The sequence below is a fragment of the Oncorhynchus mykiss genome, chromosome 1 (genome assembly GCF_057628025.1).
Source record: "Oncorhynchus mykiss isolate SJ-2025 chromosome 1, ASM5762802v1, whole genome shotgun sequence".
In the NCBI taxonomy this organism is placed as follows: domain Eukaryota; kingdom Metazoa; phylum Chordata; class Actinopteri; order Salmoniformes; family Salmonidae; genus Oncorhynchus; species Oncorhynchus mykiss.
This window is the reverse complement of record NC_143022.1, coordinates 50,210,562-50,225,645: the sequence shown is the minus strand read 5'-3', so window position 1 is coordinate 50,225,645 and position 15,084 is coordinate 50,210,562. Positions and strand designations below refer to the sequence as shown.

The 15,084-nt window shown below is 43.7% G+C and overlaps 1 protein-coding gene across 1 annotated transcript in view; it reads left to right on the top strand.

Annotated features, from left to right (window-relative positions):
* LOC110524273 (carbohydrate sulfotransferase 8-like) overlaps positions 1 to 9,947 on the top strand; it is an 83,346-nt gene extending 73,399 nt beyond the window's left edge. The window contains exons 3-5 of the mRNA XM_021603766.3: positions 6,565 to 6,605; positions 6,748 to 7,157; positions 7,405 to 9,947. Coding sequence (XP_021459441.3) covers positions 6,565 to 6,605; positions 6,748 to 7,157; positions 7,405 to 8,113 — 1,160 coding nt within the window. The 3' untranslated portion in view covers positions 8,114 to 9,947. The remainder of the gene's footprint in view (positions 1 to 6,564; positions 6,606 to 6,747; positions 7,158 to 7,404) is intronic.
* Positions 9,948 to 15,084: the final 5,137 nt, after the last annotated feature.

Below are 15,084 nucleotides of genomic sequence, written 5' to 3'. Positions count from 1 at the left end.
TTTTTTTAGCATTTCTTATGCCAATAGACTTCGAAAAGAATGCAAGCTCTTGTTTTCTGAATGTTAAATACAGCAGCCAATTGATCGGGTCGTTTGAAAGAAGAGCGAACGCACGATGGCGGTAGGCTAAAGCAGTTATTTATTCAGAACCGTAACCGTTCAAAGTTCCTCAAGAGAAGTGAAAGTCTTCATCATTGAATTCTAGTCCTATCTTATTCAAGAATGTCATTAGAATGGTGAAGGGAAGGTAAACAAAACGTATTTAATTTAACTGTTGAAAGCGAGGAAAGAATGAAGCAACAACAAATAGAAATAGGAGGTTGGCTAATATTAGGGGAAATATTATGAAAGGTATAAATGCGTCAGCCTACTAATTATAAAATAGGCCCTATTATATTTCAAAATGAAAATCGAATTTTCTAGCATATACTTGTAACTTTGTAGGCTGCATGTGCTGCACCAGAATCGCGTGTTCTCTCCCTGTTTAATCATGGTTTGAACGATGTGCGTAATTCCAGTCCATATAACAATAAAGTACAGTAATACGGTTCACACTCAAAAATATTAGCCTACTGGAGCTAGTTTCATGTATTTACCCAAGAGAGCATATAGCTAGCTACATCTTTGGGCTTTTATGTGTATCTGTTGTGCGTAATGTGCAGTAGCCAGTATCATATATGTATTGGATAACGGCACAATCATTTGGTATTTTTGGGGCTTGTGCTCATTAAATGTAATTAATGTAGGGCTCATAAAATCTATTTAATGTATGACTCATCAGGCTCAGGTAGCATCAGGCTTGAATTTTCGATCAAAGCTCTAGTCAAATTCCGGACATAGGCCTATTTATATGCTTTATAATGTTTTTGAATGACACTCACGGTTTTGGTGAGAAATACCTGGTTACCCGGAGAAACGTGATTTATTCTCTGGATGGTAAAAATACTCCACCCTAGTCAGGTCGCTCCCCTCTCGTAATCTCCATCGTAGGCAGACCTGGGTCGTTAGGTCAGTGTCTGTCTGTCTGTCTGTTTGAGAGTGTGTGCGTACGTGGAGCTAAGCTCCAGACGGAAAAGTGAAGTTTAGGTTTACAGTTGCGGCTGTGAGTCTATGATTGCTAGAGAGTCATGGGAGTCATGCCTGAAATTAAGGAAGGGGACTGATGGTTGTGTGTGGTGGTATGTGTGGGTAGGGGGTGGTTTTTAGGCAGGCAGCAGGTGCATGCTTTACAATCTTCCCTAAATAGATACAGAATGTAAACACTACAGTAATAGCCCTAACTACCAGTAGGTGTTCCAGATATGTGAAGAGGAAAACTGAACACTGAAAACTGAACTGAATAGTTAAGGGCTATTACTTAGACAACCAACACAAGTGCAATTGACATAACCAGTAATTAGCATTTATGTACAGTGCCTTTGGAAATTATTCAGACCCCTTGACTTTATCCATATTTTGTTGAGTTACAGCCTTATTCTAAAATTGATTAAATAAATAAAAATCTACAGCAGTCTAAACAAATACCCTATAATAACACACCAAAAACTGTTTACATTTTTTTATGTTTAAACATTTATTAAAAACAGAAATACCTTATTTACATAACTTTTTGCGATGAGACTCGAAATTGAGCTCAGGTGCATCCTATTTCCATTGATCATCCTTGAGATGTTTGTACAATCTGATTGGAGTCCACCTGTGGAAAATTCTATTGATTGTACATGATATATAAGGAATACAAGGTCTATACAAGGTCCCACAGTTGACAGTGCATGTCAGAGCAAAAACCAAGCCATGAGGTCAAAGGAATTGTCCGTAGAGCTCCGAAACAGGATTGTGTTGAGGCACAGATCTCGGGAAGGCTACCAAAAAATGTCTGCAGCATTGAAGGTCCCAAGAACATAGTGGCCTCCATCATTATTGAATGGAAGAAGTGTGGAACCACCAAGAATCTTCCTAGAGCACCTGGCCAAACTGAGCAATCAGGGGAGAAAGGCCTTGGTCAGGGAGGTTATCAAGAACCCGATGGTCACTCTGACAGAGCTCTAGAGTTCCTCTGTGGAGATGGGAGAACCTTCCAGAAGGACAACCATCTCCACAGCACTCCACCAATCAGGCTTTTATGGTAGAGTGGCCAGATGGAAGCCACTCCTCAGTAAAAGGCACATGACAGCCTGCTTAGAGTTTGCCAAAAGGCACATAAAGACTCTCAGACCATGATAAACAAGATTCTCTGATGTGATAAAACCTAGATTGAACTATTTGGCCTAAATCCCAAGCGTCACTACTGAAGGAAACCTGGCACCATCCCTACGGTGAAGCATGGTGGTGGCAGCATCATGCTGTGGGGGTGTTTTTCAGCGGCAAAGACTAGGAGACTAGTCAGGATCGAGGCAAAGATGAAAGGAGGAAAGTACAGAGAGATCCTTGATGAAAACCTGCTCCAGAGCTCTCAGGACCTCGGAAGGTGAACCTTCGCCCCCAGTCTAACAGGACAACGACCCTCAGCACATAGCCAAGACAATGCAGGAGTGGCTTCGGGACAAGTCTCTGAATGTCCTTCAGTGGTCCAGCCAGAGCCCGGACTTGAACCCTATCGAACATCCCTGGAGAGACATGAAAATAGCTGTGAAGCAATGCTCCCCATCCAACCTGACAGAGATTGAGAGGATCTGCAGAGAAGAATGGGAGAAACCCCCCAAATACAGGTGTGCCAAGCTTGTAGTGTCACACCCAAGAAGACTCAAGGCTATAATTGCTGCCAAAGGTGCTTAAACAAAGTACTGAGTAAAGGGTCTGAATACTTATGTTATATTTCTGGGGGTTTTTATCCAGTTTTTGCCTTGTCAATATGGGGTATTGTGTGTAGATTGATGAGGGGGAAAAAATTGTCAATCAATTTTAGGATAAGGCTGTAACCTAACAAAATACGGAACAAGTCAAGGGGTCTGACTACTTCCCGAAGGCACTGTATGTATTTGAGCAGAACTGAAAACCAGTCAAACAGAAAGCATGATTCAATACTGGGGACTGAGTCACTAGACATTTTGACAACAGACTTTCACATTGTGTTATAATCCATCATAAAAATAATATTTTTTCGTGAGGGAAGTAGACACCCAAGAGATGGAGGAATACAACAGAAAACATCATTAGTCACCATAGCAGATGTTCAAGACATCACGTGGACATTAGAGATGTTGCTGGTGAGAACTACAGCAACTACAGCGCAGGCTACCTTTTAAATACAGTCATATACAGTCATATAATGATACATATAATGTTGCATCTAGAATGTATAACGATACTGTGCTAAATTTCTCATGAACTATTTCAAAAACAAGTACTCAATATTGTGTTACTTCTCTATAGCACCAGGCAGCTGCAAGAAAACTAAATAAATAAATTCAGGGCTATTGGGCTGCTCCACAAGGGGGTGGGTGACTGATACTTTACATAACAATGACAACTTTGCCACTCTTTACTAGAACACACAAACAATGTACCAAGGGTAATGGGGGATCCAGGTGGCTTTATAGCAGTTGACCTGGGATCATCTTAACACTGAAGGTTCCTGCTTTCTGACGGCTGCAGTGTCAGAAGAGCCATGAAGAATCTCTCCTCCTCTCAAAAGGTCAACCACGTCTTAACCTGACTTCTAAGAGACTGAGTTTGGCACGATAAAGGAAAAGCAAAAAAACAAGCAACTGTATGAAGGGATATATTTTGAGCATTATAAAATAACGTATTGCAGATGAATGAAGGTAACAAAGACATACAGTGTCTTCAGAAAGTATTCAGACCCCTTGACTTTTTCCAAATTTGGTTACATTACAGCCTTATTCTAAAATTGATTAAATAGTTGTTTTTCTTCATCAATCTACACACAATACCCCATAATGACAAAGCAAAAACTGTTAAAAAAAAACTGATCACATAAGTATTCAGACCCTTTACTCAGTACTTTGTTTAAGCACCATTGGCAGCAATTACAACCTTGAGTCTTCTTGGGTGTGACGCTACAAGCTTGGCACACCTGTATTTGGGGAGTTTCTCCCATTCTTCTCTGCAGATCCTGTCAAGCTCTGTCAGGTTGGATGGGGAGCGTTGCTGCACAGTTATTTTCAGGTCTCTCCAGGGATGTTCAATAGGGTTCAAGTCCGGGCTCTGGCTGGGCCACTGAAGGACATTCAGAGACTTGTCCCGAAGCCACTCCTGCATTGTCTTGGCTATGTGCTTAGGGTCGTTGTCCTGTTGGAAGGTGAACCTTCGCCCCCAGTCTGAAGTTCTGAGCGCTCTGGAACAGGTTTTCATCAAGGATCTCTCTGTACTTTGCTCCATTCATCTTTACCTCGATCCTGCCTAGTCTCCCAGTCCCTGACTCTGAAAAACACCCCCACAGCAGTTTCCTCCAGACGTGACGCTTGGCATTCAGGCCAAATCAAATCAAATCAAATTTATTTATATAGCCCTTCGTACATCAGCTGATATCTCAAAGTGCTGTACAGAAACCCAGCCTAAAACCCCAAACAGCAAGCAATGCAGGTGTAGAAGCACGGTGGCTAGGAAAAACTCCCTAGAAAGGCCAAAACCTAGGAAGAAACCTAGAGAGGAACCAGGCTATGTGGGGTGGCCAGTCCTCTTCTGGCTGTGCCGGGTGGAGATTATAACAAAACATGGTCAAGATGTTCAAATGTTCATAAATGACCAACATGGTCGAATAATAATAAGGCAGAATAGTTGAAACTGGAGCAGCAGCACAGTCAGGTGGACTGGGGACAGCAAGGAGTCATCATGTCAGGTATTCCTGGGGCATGGTCCTAGGGCTCAGGTCCTCCGAGAGAGAGAAAGAAAGAGAGAATTAGAGAGAGCATAAGTAGGATGGCCAGTCCTCTTCCGGCTGTGCCGGGTGGAGATTATAACAGAACATGGCCAAGATGTTCAAATGTTCATAAATGACCAGCATGGTCGAATAATAATAAGGCAGAACAGTTGAAACTGGAGCAGCAGCACAGCCAGGTGGACTGGGGACAGCAAGGAGTCATCATGTCAGGTAGTCCTGGGGCAGGGCTCAGGTCCTCCGAGAGAGAGAAAGAGAGAAGGAGAGAATTAGAGAACGCACACTTAGATTCACACAGGACACCAAATAGGACAGGAGAAGTACTCCAGATATAACAAACTGACCCTAGCCCCCCGACACATAAACTACTGCAGCATAAATACTGGAGGCTGAGACAGGAGGGGTCAGGAGACACTGTGGCCCACTCCGAGGACACCCCCGGACAGGGCCAAACAGGAAGGATATAACCCCACCCACTTTGCCAAAGCACAGCCCCCACACCACTAGAGGGATATCTTCAACCACCAACTTACCATCCCGAGACAAGGCTGAGTATAGCCCACAAAGACCTCCGCCACGGCACAACCCAAGGGGGAAGGGGGGGGCGCCAACCCAGACAGGATGACCACACCGCCAAAGAGTTCAATTTTGGTCTCATCAGACCAGAGAATCTTGTTTCTTATTGTCTGAGTGTCTTTATGTGCCTTTCGGCAAACTCCAAGCGGGCTGTCATGTGCCTTTTACTGAGGAGTGGCTTCTGTCTGGCCACTCTACCACCAAGGCCTGATTTGTGGTGTGCTGCAGAAATGGTTGTCCTTCTGTAAGGTTCTCCCATCCCCACAGAGGAACTCTAGAGCTCTGTCAGAGTGACCATCGGGTTCTTGGTCACCTCCCTGACCAAGGCCCTTCTCCCCTGATTGCTCAGTTTGGCCGGGCAGCCAGCTCTAGGAAGATTCTTGGTGGTTCCAAACCTCTTCCATTTAAGAATGATGGAGTTCCCCAGATCTGTGCTTTGACACAATCCTGTCTCGGAGCTCTACGGACAATTCCTTCGACCTCATGGCTTGGTTTTTGAGCATTTTTGCGTAGAAACATCTCATGGATGATCAATGGAAACAGGATGCACCTGAGCTCAATTTCTAGTCTCATAGCAAAGGGTCTGAATACTTATGTAAATAAGCCATCTTTTTATTTTTAACACATTTTCAAAAATGTCTAAAAACCTCTTCACTTTGAGATTATGGAGTATTGTGTGTAGATTTCAGATTTATATTTATTTAATCCATTTTCGAATAAGGCTGTAACGTAACGAAATGTGGAAAAAGTCAAGGGGTCTGAATACTTTCGGGAAAGGCACTGTATATTTTGATGACAAAGCAGTTTTTGGCATCCCTACTCACCAGTCCTGTAACAATTCCTGTCCTATTATGCATAGTCACTTTTCCCAGTCTAAAGAATATCACTTGGCAAGGCACACACACACAAACACAGACACGTCTTGCCTCTCTATCAAAAACCTAATCTTGTGATAAAATGGACCCTCCTCCTATAGCACCATCGGTAATAGACACCATCTCTCCTCCAGGCTCTCTCTTGATAACTATTTCAGCTCAGCTGGAGAAACTTGTTACCAGCAAAGGACTTTTTGTAATACGTAATGTAGGATTCTATCAATCTCTCTCAAACTCAACCCCCCCCCCCCCCCCCCCCTTGTCTCTCTCTAGGTGCAAAGTTGATGGTTGCGCCAAGGTGGCCAATTCCAAAGGTACGATTATTGGATCAGATCAGATCACTGTTGTCCCAGTTCACTCAAAATAATGTAATGGCACCATCTTGTGGATTCTTGAGAAACAAGCACTATATGAGCTTCTGTTAACAATTGTTCCATGTGCTCCTGTGTGCCACAGGAGCAGTCCTTTGACAGTGCAGTCGTTATAGGCATCAACCTGGGTGGAGGTTTCCATGGAGCACCAGGGGTAGAGATGTCCTCTAACCCCAGCCTCCCTACTCCTAGCCCCAGACAACCTCCAGCCTTCCAGTGGCTGCCCCACCCAGCCACCCCAACCTCTGGGGACCAGCAGGCCGAGAGCACCGGGCAACCCCTCACCAAACGCCACAGGAAGCTGCTGTTAAAGAGCGGGCCTGTAACCCCTAGTGGTGCCCGCTCTAGTGAAGAGGACAGTCGGCTACAGGGCCTGGCGCAAACCCAGGCGTCCCGTCGCCGCCTGCTCAGGGAGGTCTGTGCCAAATACCAGCCGGGTGTCACGGAGCGCCCTGTGTCCCGCCGGCAGGTGTCCCGCGTCTACGTGGAGGACAGGTGTTGTAACTTTAGTGGTTAATTTCATTGAGAATTATTTACAGATATTATTTACAGTACATAACTTATATGTATAATTGTATTTCTTTGCAATTCATGTTCCCGGCTGATCTTGAGGTTCTTGAATTGAATTCATTGTGATCTAAAAAGGCAGAACTGATCTGAAATCAGGATTCCTAGATACATACAGGACACAGCCCCAGATAACTATGAATATATTTGTTTTGTACTGTTTAATAAATAATAGGTCAGGCCTGCTGTACTGTGAGGTGCCCAAAGCCGGCTGCTCCAACTGGAAACGGGTGCTGATGGTCCTGGGCGGCAGCGCCACCTCCACGCACATCATCGCCCACGACGACGCCCACTACGCCAACCAGCTCCGCCGACTGGATGCCTTCGACCAGGCGGGCGTTGCCGAGCGCCTCCGTTCCTACACCAAGGTCCTCTTCGTACGGGAGCCCTTCGAGAGGCTGGTTTCGGCCTTCCGCGACAAGTTCGAGAGCCCCAACTCGTACTACCACCCGGTGTTCGGCCGGCCCATCATCTCCCGGTACCGGGCCAACGCCTCACGCTCCGCCCTGAGGACCGGCGCCGGGGTCACCTTCAGAGAGTTTGTCCAGTACCTGTTGGATGTGAGGCGGCCCGTGGGCATGGACATCCACTGGGAGCCGGTCAGCCAGCTTTGCAGCCCCTGCCTGCTACGCAATGACTTCATCGGGAAGTTCGAGAACCTGAAGGAGGAGGCCAACTTCCTGCTACGGAGCATCGGGGCACCTAGAAACCTGACTTTCCCTGACTTTAAAGACAGGAACCCAAAGGCAGAAAGGACTTCCTCCTCTATCACCCAGAGATACTTTGAACAATTGAACTCCACAGAAAGACAGAGGGCCTATGACTTTTATTACATGGATTATCTGATGTTTAACTACCCCAAGCCCTTTAAAGACCTGTACTGAGGTACTGGCTGGATTGCCCGGGTGAGGTTATTAATATGAACACTACGGAAGAGATTATTATCCTGTGGGACTTGAATAAGCACTACAGGCACATTCATGTCAAATATTATTTTTACAGGTCTAATTTACAAATGGCTAAAACAATGATTTAATGTAATTACTTTGGACATAGGTTGTAGGCCTACAGCTTTTTTGTCATAAAGCTTTGTATAGTGTGTCAAATGCATTTGCATTGATTGGCAGACCAGTGACTTCTATGAAGTGACCTGTACTTTGTGTAAAGAATGAGTGATCTGTTATTGTTATTGTTTTTCAGCCTTGTTACGTGAAGGTATACTTTTTGGTCCTCTTCAATAATGTGTATTCTTATTCTGCAGCCTAAGTTGAAAAGAAGGGAAAGAGAGAGGCTAGATATACTCTCCCAGAGCAAAGGCTAGTGTTTGCAGATACTGTAACGGATTTCATAGCTACTGCTTACTGATGAGAAATCAAATTGAATATAATTCAATTTGATTTCAAAACCACCCTTGCTTTTATTTCATTTTTATTTACCTAGGCAAGTCAGTTGAGAACCAATTCTTATTTACAATGACTGCCCCCCCCCGTGTCCAAACCCTCCCCTAACCCAGACGATGCTGGGCCAATTGTGCACTGCCCTATGGGGCTCCCTATTACTCAAATACAGAAACACATTAAATAAGGGACAGGAAAAATATATCAACGCAGGTTTCTTAAACTATGGGTCGGGACCCAAGGTGGGCCTTGGGAATGTGAGATATGGGTCGCGAGTTGAGAGAATACATCTATAAATCACACACTATTTCTTCTTAATTTGGGTCACGGGAGGACAGTCAATTTATAATTTGGGTCTCGAGCTGAAAATGTTTAAGAATCTGTGAATAGAGGAGGAAATAGTGGCATTACTATATAGTATGTTGGTTCATTGCATATAGCTTTCCAGATGTATCGGAGGTTAAATTATCTTTGAATCTGTTGGCAATTTATATTGAAACATATGATTTTGTTTTTTGATAATTACAGTACCAGTCAAACATTTGGACACCTACCCATTCATATATATTTTAGATTCCTCCTTTCCTGTGGCGGTCCTCATGCGCTGATGGTTTTTGCGACTGCACTTTAAGAAACTTTCAAAGTTCTTGAAATTATCCAGATTGACTGACCTTAAAGTAATGATGGACTGTCGTTTCTATTTGAGCTGTTCTTGCCATAATATGGACTTGGTCTTTTACCAAATAGGGCTATCTTCTGTATACCACCCCTACCTTGTCACAACACAACTGAATGGCTCAAACGCATTAAAAACGAAAGAAATTCCACAAATTAACTTTTAACAAGGCACACCTGTTAATTGAAATGCATTCCAGGTGACTACCTCATGAAGCTAGTTGAGAGAATGCCAAGCATGTGCATAGCTGTCATCAAGGCAAAGGGTGGCTACTTTGAAGAATTTCTAATATAAAATATATTTTGATTTGTTTAACACCTTTTTGGTTACTACATGATTCCATATTTCATTGTTTTGATGTCTTCACTATTATTCTACAATGTAGAAAATAGTACAAAAATTAAGAAAAACCCTTGAATGAGTAGGTGCGTCCACATTTTTGACTGGTACTGTATATGGGTCTAATGTTACAATACAAATGATTACACTGTAAAAGAGAATGTACAATTGTTCTACATGTCTGTGCAGAAGTGTTCCATCTACAAACGTGATTTCAATCCCCTAGCCTTAACACTGCCAATTTTCATTTGTTTGGGTTTTCAAGCGCCTTTACTATGAATAAATGTTAAGTAATTTAAAAAAAAACATGTATCTATTGTTTTTCCACATCTGGTTTTAGGAAAAGTGACAAATGTTAACATTTCCCCCACTTCAAATTACAAATTGGACACTTTATTTATCTAATCTGAGTGTCGTGTCTCATTCCCCAGGCCTGTGGGTCACTCTTAGCCTCACTCCCCCTCTTTCTTTGTCTCTCATCAGGCCGGGGCCTCCAGGCGCAGGGTCAGGAAATACATGGTGCTCAGAGGACTCATCAGAACCATAGATGGACACAGTTTGGCCAATTGAGATAAACATTACGACACAGGCACATGGATGCAAATTAATTGGTTTCACTCTTCTGAGCAGTAATAGATCTACAGTATGTACCATATCGAAGGTTTTTCAATATTCCTTGTCTGAGTCAGTGTAAGTTCATCAACTAAGATAAGGTTCAGGGCTATAATTTAACTTAGGTATCACTAAAACTGTTGGTGGTATGTTGCGAATCTGCCTTAGGTCGGCACATAGGAAATTAGGTTAGATATTTATACTGAACAAAAATATGAACGCAACAAGCAATAATTTCAAAGATTTTGCTGAGTTACAGTTCATATAAAGGAAATCAATGAATTGAAATAAATGAATTAGGCCCCAATAATCTATGGATTTCACATGACTCTCTTGACACATTGATGAAAATAGTCTTGGCCTCTAAACCTTCAAGCTGCATAGTGGACCCTGCTCCAACTAAACTACTGAAAGAGCTGCTTTCTGTGCTTGGCCCTCCTATGTTGATTATAATAAATGGCTTCCTATCCACCGGATGTGTACCAAATTCACTAAAAGTGGCAGTAATAAAGCCTCTCTTGAAAAAGCCAAACCTTGACCAAAAAAATGTAAAAAATGATCTGCCTTTATCGAATCTCCCATTCCTCTCAAAATGTTTTGAAAAATCTGTTGCACAACAACTCACTGCCTTCCTGAAGACAAACAATGGATACAAAATGCTTAAGTCTGGTTTTAGACCTCATCATAGCACTGAGACTGCACTTGTGAAGGTGGTAAATTACCTTTTAATGGCGTCAGACTGAGGCTCTGCATCTGTCCTCGTGCTCCTAGACCTTAGTGCTGCTTTTGATACCATCGATCACCACATTCTTTTGGAGAGATTGGAAACCCAAATTGGTCTAAACCGACAAGTTCTGGCCTGGTTCTGTCGAAAGATATCAGTTTGTCTCTGTGGATGGTTTGTCCTCTGACAAATCCACTGTCAATTTCGGTGTTCCTCAAGGTTCTGTTTTAGGACCACTATTGTTTTCACTATATATTTTACCTCTTGGTGATGTTATTCGGTTAACTTTCACTGCTATGTGGATAACACACAGCTGTTCATTTCAATGAAACATGGTGAAGCCCCAAAATTGCCCTCCCTGGAAGCCTGTGTTTCAGACATAAGGAAGTGGATGGAGGCAAATTTTCTACTTTTAAACTTGGACAAACAGAGATGCTTGTTCTAGGTCCCAAGAAATAAAGAGATCTTCTGTTGAATCTGACAATTAATCTTGATGGTTGTATAGTCGTCTCAAATAATACTGTGAAGGCCCTCGAAGTTACTCTAGACCCTGATCTCTCTTTTGACAAACATATCAAGACTGTTTCAAGGACAGCTTTTTTCCATCTAAGTAACATTGCAAAAACCAGAAACTTTCTGTCCAAAAATTATGCAGAAAATCCATGCTTTTGTCACTTCTATGTTAGACTACTGCAATGCTCTACTTTCCGGTTACCCGGATAAAGCACAAAATAAACTTCAGCTAGTGCTAAACCCAACTGCTAGAATCTTGACTAGAATCAAAAGATTTGATCATATTACTTCAGTGCTAGCCTCTCTACACTGGCTTCCTGTTAAGGCAAGGGCTGCTTTCAAGGTTTTACTGCTAACCTACAAAGCATTATATGGGCTTGCTCCTACTTATCTTTCCGATTTGGTTCTGCCGTACATACCTACACGTCACAAGACGCAGGCCTCCTTATTGTCCCTAGAAATTCTAAGCAAACAGCTGGAGGCAAGGCTTTCTGCTATAGAACTCTGTTTTTATGGAATGGTCTGCCTACCCATGTGAGAGACACAGACTCGGTCTCGACCTTTAAGTCTTTATTGATGACTCATCTCTTCAGTAGGTCCTATGATTGAGTGTAGTCTGGCCCAGGGGTGTGGAGGTGAACAGGAAGGCATTGGAGCAACAAACCGCCCTTGCTGTCTCCGCCTGGCCGGTTCTCCTCTCTCCACTGGGATTCTCTGCCTCTAACCCTATTATGGGGGCTGAGTCACTGGCGCTCTTCCATGCCGTCCCTAGGAGGGACTTGAGTGGATTGGGGGGGGGGGGTCTTCGTGGGCTATACTCAGCCTTGTCTCAGGGGAGTAGGTTGGTGGTTGAAGATTTCCCTCTAGTGGTGTGGGGGCTGTGCTTTGGCAAAGTGGGTGGGGTTATATCCTGCTATTTGGCCCTGTCCGTGGGTATCTGTCGGACAGGGCCACAGTGTCTCCCGACTAGAGGTCGACCGATTAATCGGGATGGCAGATTAATTAGGGCAGATTTCAAGTTTTCATAACAATCGGTAACAATCAGTAATGGACACCGATCATGGCCTATTACATTGCACTCCATGAGGAGACTGCGTGGCAGACCGACTACCTGTTATGCGAGTGCAGCAAGGAGCCGAGGTAAGGTGCGAGCTAGAATTAAACGTATCTTATAAAAAACAATGAATCTTAACATAATATCTAGTTAACTACACATGGTTGATGATATTACTAGTTTATCTAGCTTGTCCTGTGTTGCATATAATCGATGCGGTGCCTGTTAATTTATCATAGAATCATAGCCTACTTCGCCAAACAGGTGATTTAACAAGCGCATTCGCAAAAAAAGCACAGTCGTTGCACCAATGCACCTAGCGATCAACATCAATGCCTTTCTTAAAATCAATACACAAGTATATACACTGCTCAAAAAAATAAAGGGAACACTTAAACAACACAATGTAACTCCAAGTCAATCACACTTCTGTGAAATCAAACTGTCCACTTAGGAAGCAACACTGATTGACAATAAATGTCACATGCTGTTGTGCAAATGGAATAGACAACAGGTGGAAATTATAGGCAATTAGCAAGACACCCCCAATAAAGGAGTGGTTCTGCAGGTGGTGACCAGACCACTTCTCAGTTCCTATGCTTCCTGGCTGATGTTTTGGTCACTTTTGAATGCTGGTGGTGCTTTCACTCTAGTGGTAGCATGAGACGGAGTCTACAACCCACACAAGTGGCTCAGGTAGTGCAGCTCATCCAGGATGGCACACCAATGCGAGCTGTGGCAAGAAGGTTTGCTGTGTCTGTCAGCGTAGTGTCCAGAGCATGGAGGTGCTACCAGGAGACAGGCCAGTACATCAGGAGACATGGAGGAGGCCGTAGGAGGGCAACAACCCAGCAGCAGGACCGCTACCTCCGCCTTTGTGCAAGGAGGAGCAAGAGGAGCACTGCCAGAGCCCTGCAAAATGACCTCCAGCAGGCCACAAATGTGCATGTGTCTGCTCAAACGGTCAGAAACAGACTCTATGAAGGTGGTATGAGGGCCCGACGTCCACAGGTGGGGGTTGTGCTTACAGCCCAACACCGTGCAGGACGTTTGGCATTTGCCAGAGAACACCAAGATTGGCAAATTCGCCACTGGCGCCCTGTGCTCTTCACAGATGAAAGCAGGTTCACACTGAGCACATGTGACAGACTGGAGACGCCGTGGAGAACGTTCTGCTGCCTGCAACATCCTCCATCATGACTGGTTTGGCGGTGGGTCAGTCATGGTGTGGGGTGGCATTTCTTTGGGGGGCCGCACAGCCCTCCATGTGCTCACCATTAGGTACCGAGATGAGATCCTCAGACCCCTTGTGAGACCATATGCTGGTGCGGTTGGCCCTGGGTTCCTCCTAATGCAAGACAATGCTAGACCTCATGTGGCTGGAGTGTGTCAGCAGTTCCTGCAAGAGGAAGGCGTTGATGCTATGGACTGGCACGCCCGTTCCCCAGACCTGAATCCAATTGAGCACATCTGGGACATCATGTCTCGCTCCATCCACCAACACCACGTTGCACCACAGACTGTCCAGGAGTTGGCGGATGCTTTAGTCCAGGTCTGGGAGGAGATCCCTCAGGAGACCATCCGCCACCTCATCAGGAGCATGCCCAGGCGTTGTAGGGAGGTCATACAGGCACGTGGAGGCCACACACACAACTGAGCCTAATTTTGACTTGTTTTAAGGACATTACATCAAAGTTGGATCAGCCTGTAGTGTGGTTTTCCACTTTAATTTTGAGTGTGACTCCAAATCCAGACCTCCATGGGTTGATCAATTTGATTTCCATTGATAATTTTTGTGCGATTTTGTTGTCTGCACATTCAACTATGTAAAGAAAAAAGTATTTAATAAGAATATTTCATTCATTCAGATCTAGGATGTGTTATTTTAGTGTTCCCTTTATTTTTTTGAGCAGTGTATTTTTAAACCTGCATATTTAGTTAATATTGCCTGCTAACATTAATTTATTTTTTAACTAGGGAAATTGTGTCACTTCTCTTGCGTTCTGTGCAACAGAGTCAGGGTATATGCATCAGTTTGGGCCACCTGGCTCGTTGCGAACTGTGAAGACTATTTCTTCCTAACAAAGACAGCCAACTTTGCCAAACGGGGGATGATTTAATAAAAGCGCATTTGCGAAAAAAGCACAATCGTTGCACGAATGTACCTAACCATAAACATCAATACCTTTCTTAAAATCAATACACAGAAGTATATTTTTTTAAACCTGCATATTTAGTTAAAACAAATCCAGGTTAGCAGGCAATATTAAACTAGGGAAATTGTGTCACTTCTCTTGTGTTCATTGCAAGCAGAGTCATTGAATGTATTTAGACTTATGGATGCCACCCGTTAGATAAAATACGGAACGGTTCCGTATTTCACTGAAAGAATAAACGTTTTGTTTTCAAAATGATAGTTTCCGGATTTGACCATATTAATGACCTAAGGCTCATATTTCTGATTATATTATAATTAAGTCTATGATTTGATAGAGCAGTCTGACTAAGCGGTGGTAGGCAGCAGCAGGCTCGTAAGCATT